This window comes from Myotis brandtii, unplaced genomic scaffold (genome assembly GCF_000412655.1).
Source record: "Myotis brandtii unplaced genomic scaffold, ASM41265v1 scaffold8, whole genome shotgun sequence".
NCBI lineage: Eukaryota > Metazoa > Chordata > Mammalia > Chiroptera > Vespertilionidae > Myotis > Myotis brandtii.
Genome location: NW_005371219.1, coordinates 13,871,199 through 13,881,252, shown reverse-complemented (window position 1 = coordinate 13,881,252; position 10,054 = coordinate 13,871,199). Strand labels below are relative to the sequence as shown.

General features: G+C 34.1%; 1 protein-coding gene across 8 annotated transcripts in view; it reads right to left on the bottom strand.

Annotated features, from left to right (window-relative positions):
• ASCC3 (activating signal cointegrator 1 complex subunit 3) overlaps positions 1–10,054 on the bottom strand; it is a 255,129-nt gene that overhangs the window by 108,780 nt on the left and 136,295 nt on the right. For all 8 annotated transcript variants that reach the window (XM_014531334.1, XM_005883805.2, XM_014531335.1 and 5 more), the window contains 3 exons: positions 5,963–6,188; positions 4,305–4,459; positions 1,305–1,403 (listed from right to left, as the gene is read on the bottom strand). In XM_014531334.1, coding sequence (XP_014386820.1) covers positions 1,305–1,403; positions 4,305–4,459; positions 5,963–6,188 — 480 coding nt within the window. The remainder of the gene's footprint in view (positions 1–1,304; positions 1,404–4,304; positions 4,460–5,962; positions 6,189–10,054) is intronic.

The following is a 10,054-nucleotide window of genomic DNA, read 5'->3' as shown; positions in this document are numbered from 1 at the left end:
AACCTGGGACCCTTCAGTCCACGGGCTAATGCTCTATCCACTGAGCAAAACAGGCTGCAGCTTAATTCATTTACTTTTAATCTATATGTGTCTTTATATTTAAAGTGGGTTTTGTTTTTGATTCACCCTCATAATCTGTCTTTTAATTGGTGCATTTATGCCACTGACTTTCAGAGTGCTTACTGACAGAGTTACTGCCATATCAGGGGCTTCTGGGGCTTCTGGACCCGATCACTGGGTCCCCGGCGGCAAGGCAGGCCAGCTTCTGGGGCTTCTGGGTCCCGCCTGCCTTGCCGCCCGGGACCTGCTGGATGGCGGCATGCTGGCGGCTCGTGCTGTCCCGCCCTGCCTGCAGTATGCAAATTGGCCGCCATCTTTGTTGGCGGTTAATTTGCATATCTTGCTTATTAGCCAATGGGAGGCGTAGAGAAGGTATGGTCAATTACCATGTTTGTCTATTATTAGATAGGATTTTTCTTTAAACACTTAGGTGGAAAAACAGCACCATTTGGCATAATAGAGGGTAATTATGAAGACAAGTGAAATGAAGACAAAACATTGCTATGAATTCTACTGCTGCCATCCAAGGCTCCCAGCCTGAAGCCTGCTTTCTCTTTGGTAAAGAGAAATTAGGAATGAAGCGTCAGAATCAGATGCACTAGCAACAAACTGAGTTTCTCGTGGGCTTCATGGATAATTTAAAAAATTTGATGATTATTATTTGTTAATTGTATCTGAAAAGTGAGAGTTATGAAATGTTAATTTGAAACTTACCTTTTGTAAGGCAGTGATTAGATGGACCCATTTAAGAATCTCACTCTACTATGTGTCTCTTACCTTTTTAGACTTTCATTTTTTGCCCCCTTTTCTCCTATCCTTTTTGCCAATGTATTTATGTAAATAAAGCTGAGCTTTGTGTTCAAAATTTTTTAAAAAATAACAATGTCTTTCAATACTATTTAGTACAGTGTTATGTAGCACCAAAAGTTCTTCTTATTTCTTATATATTTAACTTTTTATATTATTTATCCCACTTATTTCATATATTCCATCCATCTGAAAGCCATGCCTCAAACAATGTTAAAGATTACAATTTAATTTCTCAAACTAAGATCACATTGAGTTTATCAATACTGTAACATGTAAGTATTCTTTTCTTTTAAAATCACACAGAAACATAAATAAATAAAGCTTTAATGACACTAGAAATTATAGAAAAATAAGCAAAAGCAGAAATTGTTAGTTTATATTTTCTACTTATGATAGCAACATAATAAGGATTTGGCCATACATAGATATTTTACCTGTTTTTTAAGAACTAGAAAATACTCTGAATGATAAATATGATCATTTGTAGGATCTTCTACCCAAATCCACCAGGGTTCTCCTACTGTCCCATGGACCTAGAAGAAAAATAGTATCTTTATACTATGTATATTGTAACTCAAGTAAGGAATATACTGTTGTTTGCATACCAAGAACCTATTGTTTCCAACAACTTTATTGCTATATCAAAGTTTACATATAAAATATAGAATTCAATGGTTTTAATATATTTACAAAGTTGTATAATCAAATTTTAGAACATTTTCATCACCCTAAAAAGAAAACTTATTAACAGTCACTACCTATCTTTCCCCCCCCCCCCCCCCCCCCCCCCAATCTCCATTCCTTGGTAATCTCTATAGATCTGCCTATCCTGGGCATATCATATAAATGGAATCATTTAATATATGGTCATTTGTATCTGACTTCTTTCACTTAATATAATGTTTTCAAAGTCATTCATATTAAAGTATACATCAGTACTTCATTTCTTTTTTATAGACAAGTCACATTCCATTGGATACCATTTTTTTTGAATATCCATTCCTCGCTCTTTTTCTGTTTTCCGTTTTTCCTAAAAAAGTCCATTCTTATTCAGTATTCATCTCTCTTTCAAGTGACTCAGAAGAGGAGCCCATTTCCTGCAATAATTTTGATTAGCATAAACTCATCACGATTGTGGTAAGGATAGGCACATGCCCAAGACTGGCCCAATTAGACTAAAGGAAAGGTCTTATAGTTCATGCTCTGGACAGGTGCAGTGGGGTGTTTCCCTCTCTCTTCAAACGTGAACAGAGAAGCATGAAAAAGTGCCCTGGCCTGGTGGCTCCATTGGTTGGAACGTCACCCCACACACCAAAAAGGTTGCAGGTTTGATCGCGGTCAGGGCACATCCCTGGTTGGGGCATGTACAGGAGGCAACCAATTGATGTTTCTCTCTCAAATTGAGGTTTCTCTCTTTCTCTTTCTCCCTCTCTCTAAACCCAATAAACATATCCTCAGGTGATAATTTTTTAAAAATTATAAAAAAATAAAAAGCATGAAAACATTTAGGGAGTACATAACAGTGTCAGCAGAGCAAAAAGATATGCAGACCCTCAGCCCTGAATTATCTGATTAGATAGAAGACTCAGTCATCTTTATGGCCTATTCTACCTGTGGACCTTTTATTGTGAAAGATAATATATTTTCTTGCTTGAGTCAGTTTGAGACAAGTCATGTTTTTTATTCTTGCAGCCAACAGCATTCTAATTAAGAGTTACTGATGAATTAAACCAAACTGTTGGAATCTTTATTTTAAATTCTGACAGAAAAAAACTGTGGAAAAAATATGAAAGTTTTATGCATTTCAAAAACACTACATTAAATATAAAATTTGAAATATGAGTTTATGACTAACTACAATTTTGTATTTTATGTAAAATTTTTGATAGAAATATTAAATATAATTTTGTATCATCTAGTTCTCATAGAAATTCTGTGAGAAAGATAATTATTATGTTTACAGACAAGGAAACTGAAGAAATTGAAGGTCAGACCACTTTAAAACCAACAGATTTGGGATAGGAATATGTTTGTGTAATTTTAGAGCATGTTGCTGAATAAAACTCTTTTACATTACAGATATACGAAGATCACGTAATGCAAAAGGTATCTGCATACACTATGATAATCATGTAAAGTAAATATTGCTATACTACATTACTGATTTACTTGTCTTCCTCCATGGGCCTCTTGAAAGAAAGGACTGAATCTTACTTGCTTATCTATAACTCTATTCTACTCTCTTCATAGTAACAGTACAAAGATAGACCTTAAAAAATACTGATGAAGAGAATCCAGAGCGGATCTTCACACATAAATAACATAAGGTATTAAAGGAAGAACAGAGGAAGGGGTGAAAACAAAAACAGGAATGTGATGGGAGCCAAGGAAGGACATTTTAAAGGACTATATATAGTGCTGAATGTTCAGAGAAGTAAAAAAAGTAACTAAAAAAAAAAGCCATTTATTATGGCAACCAGTCAGTCTTTGGTGATCCTTGATGGAAGTAGTAGTCTCAGCAGGAAAGAAACAGATGACCAGGAGAAAATGTAGAACACTCTTTCCCAAGTCTCATGGTAAAGAAAAGAAGACAATGATAGTCTGAAAAACATCAGAATTTTAAAAGGGCTCGCTCCTTCAACATGGAGAATCTTAAATTTTTAGTAGGCTAAAATGACAAAGTAGAGATGGCAAATACAAAGATAACAGAGAAAACGGAAGAAGTCAGATTTAAGCAAAGTCCCTATGAAGCTGAATGCACTAAAGGACTGTTCCATGTTGAAATTTTAGCTCTCCTAGGTGTTCTGAAGAGGTCTCATTGGTTAACATCTATATATATAAAACCCTAAGTGACCGGTCAACCGTTCGACCAGTAGACCTTTTGGTTGCGCACTGACCACTAGAGCAGAGACGCTCAATGCAAGAGCTGCCCCCTGGTGGTCAGTGCGCTCTCACAGTGGAAACACCGCTCAGCAAGCTTACGGAGCAGGAGGCGGCAGCGGCAGCAGTAGCAGCAGCAGGCACAGCGGGGCTGGGATGAGCGGGAGTGGCACAGCGCCCAGGCCAGCTCGAGCTCCTCCCCGGCCGCCTGCCACTTCGTGCACTAGTACATCCCTCGGGGGATATCGGACTGCCAGTTTTGGCTCCATCCCCGACATCCCCGAAGGGGTTCCAGGTTGTGAGAGGGCACAGGCCGGGCTGAGGGACCCCACTGGTGCATGAATCCATGCACCGGGCCTCTAGTATTAATATATTATACGACACATTTTTTTCGAGGATGAGAATAAATATTACTACAATGTTTTAAATGAATCTTTAATATGTATTTTTTGAGAGAATTTTCTAAATGCCTAAGGACAGATGTAAGGAGGTATAGTTGAATGTGCAGCAGAGACATTTTGCAGAACACTGAGATAGGTATTTTCCCCTTCTACCTGATCATTCCAAGTGAAATCAGCACAGACGCTCAGCGTCACTCGGAGCACAGTCCGTGTGATGGGCTGAATGGAAGCTTCCATTGTAACAGAAGGAATCTGATGAACACACTGTTTGACCTTGAGTCCAATATTCACATGATGCAGCATGTGACCTACAAGGAAAACATCACATAGAAGAAATGTGTCCAGACAGAATAAAAGCAATATAATCTGACTTGTAAATGAGAATTCAGAGAAGGTGATTTTATTGCTTCTTTTATTATTTGCTGTGTAGAATAGTTGACATTCTTGATCTGGCTTGTTTGAATATTTTGTAATAGTTAACTTGAATTAGCAATTCATAGCTCTGAAAACTAGTTATCAAGGTATCTTCAGCTATTAATAGGGTTCTTAAAGTTACTGAAACTTAATAGTGTTTAAACTACTATAAACAGTTCCTCTTTTCTTCTAGCTAGCTTATGATTCATCATAAAAATATGTAGTGGTTTTTGAAAACAGCCATTAACTTATACAAGCTCTATTTCAGAAACCTATATAATGGGAAATGCTTTAATAATAAAACACAACCCATCCATCTATGCCCATTTCCAAAAAAATCATAAAGATAAAATATTAAATATGGTCAATCTAGCAGACAATTAACCACTTTATCCACTTAAACATTTTTCTAATCTAGTTCAAATTAAGTAGAAATAGATTATATATATTTTCATTTTTTTTCTACATTCAATATTATTTTGTATTAGTTTATAATATCAATATTTCTTGGTTCTTCATAATTTTTAAAGTACATTTATGAATAAATAAAATGTTTTATGTTCATCCAAATTTGAAACTAAAGTGGATTTTCTTTATGTTGGTAACATATTTACATATGATATTCCAATGTGAATACTCTCAATTTCCCTAGTTAATATCCTTCATTGCTATTTTAATTGATACTTCCCTTCTGCCTTAGAAGTGTTCTTCTTACTACAAGTGAAGTAGCTACCTCAGCCTCTCTTCACATCTTTGGACGTTTTGCAGCAGCAATCCTCCCTCTTATTTTTGTTCAGCTGACTCCCTTCATATGTAATATCTACCCACTTAAAATCTGAAATATTACCTAATCAATGCATTGTAGGTTTGTCCAATAAAATGTTTAGGTAGTGGAAATGTATGAAGGAATAATTTTTCAATATTATGTGAAAAAAAGCATAAGTCTAAATGCTATTTGGTCTGGTGAAACTAATAACAACTGGGATTAAAGATACATATGTGTGCAATGATAAAGTTCAGTTAGAAACTTTGAAGAAATGTGCATACTTTTTAAATATACTAATACTAATTTATATAACAAAAGAATTTGAAATGAATTAAATATTAAAAAATAAATTGAGGATAAGCTTCATTGACTAATTCTCATTATTTATAGCTGAGATTCCATTTGTAAAATACTCAACTTACGGGTGTGATGATCTACATTCCATTTTAACTGCTAATTCTTTCAAGTGACATCATAAAATTTGGAGGGACTTCTATTAGAATTTCGATAAATATGAAAGAAATTTCATAAAAATGTATCTTGAATAATGTGAAAATTCACAATACTTTTACATGCAGTGAAATATTTTATGTGCACAGAACACATTAAAACATTTTTGCTTTCTTCTTACCTATTTCATCTTTCCTCATGTCTTTCAGCTTATCCACAGTAAGATTTTTTTCTTCTAATCTTGTTAGAATGTGTGGTGGTAAGACTGAAAACTGTCTCAAAGGGCTAGCCCAGCCCCACAGCCTCTTGTCAATGACTTTACTAAGATTCAGGAGCTTGTAGGTCATGGCAGGCCAACGTTTCCTCAGAGCAATTTCAAAAAGAGCACGGACAATTCTAGCTGCATTCTGAAGAATAAAAATAGGAAGATTGGTGGTTAGGTAACAGAGTTTATTTATTTTTTATTTATTAAAATTCTTTATTGTTTAAAGTATTACATATAGTATTACATATGTCCTCTTTTTCCCCAGTTGACATCTCCCCGGCAACCCCCATCCCCCAGCACATGCCCTCACCACCCTAGTGGCTGTGTCAATTGGTTATGCTTATATGCATGCATACAAGTCCTTTGGTTGATCTTACACCCCCTCCCCACTCCGCCTTCCCTCTGAAGTTTGACAGTCTGTTCGATGTTTCTCTGTCTCTGGGCCCTCTGTATGTCTTCTTCCAAAAAGTGTCTATTTAAGTCCTTTGCCCATTTTTTGATTGGGTTGTTTATCTTCCTTTTGTTAAGTTGTATGAGTTCCCTATAAATTTTGGAGATTAGGCCCTCATCGGATATAACATTGGCAAATATGTTCTCACATGCAATTGGCTTTCTTGTTGTTTTGATGATGGTTTCTTTTGCTGTGCAGAAGCTTTTTATTTTGATGTGGTCCCATTTGTTTATTTTCTCCTTAGTTTCCATTGCCCTAGGAGTTGCATTGGTAAAGATATTGCTATGACAAATGTCTGATATTTTGCTGACTATGGATTCTCCTAAGATTTTATGGTTTCTGGTCTTACATATAAATCCTTTATCCATTTTGAGTTTATTTTTGTGTATGGTGTAAGTTGGTGATCTAGTTTCATTTTTTTTGTATGTATCTGTCCAATTTTCCCAACACCATTTATTGAAGAGACTGTCTTGACTCCATTGTATGCTCTTGCCTTCTTTCTCAAATATTAATTGAGCATACTGGCTTGTGTAGATTTCTCGGTTCTGTTCTGTTTCATTGGTCTATATGTCTGTTCTTGTGCCAGTACCAGGCAGTTTTGAGAACCGTGGCTTTGTAATATAGCTTGATATCTGGTATTGTGATTCCCTCCAACTTTGTTCTTCTTTCTCAAGATTACTGTGGCTATTCGGGGTCTTTTTTTATTCTGCATGAATTTTTCGGAGAGTTTGTTCTAGGTCTGTGAAATATGCCGTTGGTAATTTAATGGGGATTGCATTAAATCTATAGATTTCTTTGGGTAGTATGGACATTTTAATGATGTTGATTCTACCAATCCATGAACACAGTATGTTCTTCCATTTGTTTATGTCTTCCTCTATCTCTTTTTGGACTTTTCAATCTGTCAATAAATTTATTCATTTTGAAAGGTAAATAACGCAACAAATAACCTACTTTATTTCACATGGGGGCCTGAATATAAAAACATAAATATTACAACATTTTATACTATGGTATTTTTTTAAACTTATAAAACCATATTAAGATGGTTTCCCTTGCTGGTTTTATAAGTAACAAGATAAAAACACAGCACAAGTTCATGCTACATAAACACTTTAATCCCAGACTCAGTTCAAAAGAAGTTTGTCAAGTTGCATCCTTTAACTGTAGGCAACATCTATTCTCATATACACTTAATTATTATTTCTATGCAAGAATAAATAACCTCCCTTATTTGTATTTGGATGCCATCCTGTTTAACTTTCAGAAGGTAGCCTTATTTCCAAGTTCTTAGGAAGCTCCACCTTACACCCCCTAAATAGGAATGAAGCAGGAAGAGACAAAAGGACTGCAACATATTTAGGAGGCTGTTGAGGCCATCTAGAATATAGGATGTCCTAAAAATATGTATAAACACACTTTGAATAATTAATAAGAGTGCTTATTCATATGTATTTCATTTTCAAAATTGAGCTACCAGCTATTGAAGTATACATACATTTTTTGGGACACCCTGTATGACAGGCTATTATAGTGAGATGATTAAATTTACAAAGCTATTTAGAGAAATAAGGAAAACTTTGGGATCTAGTAAGAGAGAAAAAATTAGTGAGAAAAAGGTGACAAAAGAAATATTGATGAGTGTAACTACCATATTAATGACTCCCTATAAACTAATCAATATATTATCTTATTTACTCTTAATAGCAACTGCATTTGACAGGTCCCTATATGATTTTGTAGATAAAGATACTAAAGCTTGGTGAGGTTAATAATTTGGCCAAGGCCTCACAGATTGTTGGTGCCAGAGTATTTATTCAAAGCCAGGTCTAAACAATTCTAAACTTTGCTCCAAGACTCTAAATTCAGTGGTCTGAGAATAACTTCATTAATAGACATATAGAAAGTTACAATAATTGAAGACTTTTTATCCCATCTGTACAGTTAGTTTCCATTTGTTTTATCTTCCTCCCTCTATCATTAACTTTGCAGATTTTTTTTTTTTTACTGAAGATTGTTTTGAAAATTATGAACTTGAAGACATCTTACAAAATCTAACGATGCTGGATTTGAAAATGAAAAAAGTTAAATCTGGTCAAAATTATAAAAAGAGATAAAAAAGAGTAAAGATTTTAAATAGGGAGTTGATGATCCAGCTTTAACTTATGATTGTGAGTTATGGGCTTTAGTTTAACATGTTATATGAAATGTGTATTTGTCTTTTGACAATCAACTATTTTACTTCAGTATTAGAAATTTAATAACAGAAATGTTATTTAGAACTAAGAGGATATCCATCTATTCTGATATCCATTACAAATCTGAAGATGGCTCTTACTAGGCCCAGAGAATGATAAATGAAATGAACACTAGATTACTGTGTCTATCAAATAGATTTTTTAAATCATAATTCCTAGTTAACTCTTGTAAAAAAAAAAAACTGCCAAGCTAATTTTCCACTGTGAAAATATATAAATTTTTGTTTTTAATTTCAGAACCCATAGTTGTTTCCTAAAAGTAAAATAAATGGAAGGAGAAATCCCATGTGACAAATAAGACATTTTATCTGGAATAATATAAATTGGGTGGAAATAATGATAAAAGTCTTTGATAAGTACAGTTTAGAAAAGCTAAATCTAGTCTTTATAAAATCATGGGATACCTGAGCCAAGGATTTATCTTAGGGACCGAGAGAATAAAGTTTCAGAAACAGAGAAGGAAACACAATTTCACAGAGCTAAGAGAGTGCTTGTGGAACTAATGATGGCCTACACTTAAACTATAAATAAACTGAACAGTGATTTACCTAATGAATTCAAGGATGACAGACCCATAATAGCTATTTAAGAAAAGTAAGGGTGCTTTGAGATATATCCGTAATGTTCTGATATTGACTTTCTGGGCACCAAACATGATGAAATAGTAAATATTACATTGTAAAGCAATTTGCATATCAGTCTCTGATAATATCTTCATAAACTTGAATCAAGCAGAAATGTGGCCAATTTATTTATCTAGAACCTAGTAAAGCTTCACATTTTAGTCAAATCAATAACTATAGGAAATATAAAATAAAAATACAATGTTATTTTTCAGAAAAATAGATAAATAAAAGGAGTTAGAAACAATGGTGTCTATAGAAGTTACAAGGTTTAGAGAATATGTATAATTCTTCTATGGCAGAAACATCTTACCCAAGAAGGAAAAAAAGAAAAGAAGCTTCCACAACATTAACATTTACTTTATGTAGTATGAAATCATCAGCTGGTGTCTTAGTTACATTGATTAAGTTACAGCATTCATTCAAATTGTTTTCCAATATATCTTGGTTCATGTTTGTAAATACTTAATTTTATAGTTATATCAAAGCACTGCTGAGTATTCATGGCTGTTTATAAAATCTAATATAAAAATACTTTTTCTATATTGAGACTTTTAACAAAATTTCAAACATAAGATATACAGAATAGTTTCTATATTTAAAATAAGATTAAGCTATTATTTCTCCTTAACTCAGAAGAGGCATTACACAATAAAAACATTTTTAAATGGCATTC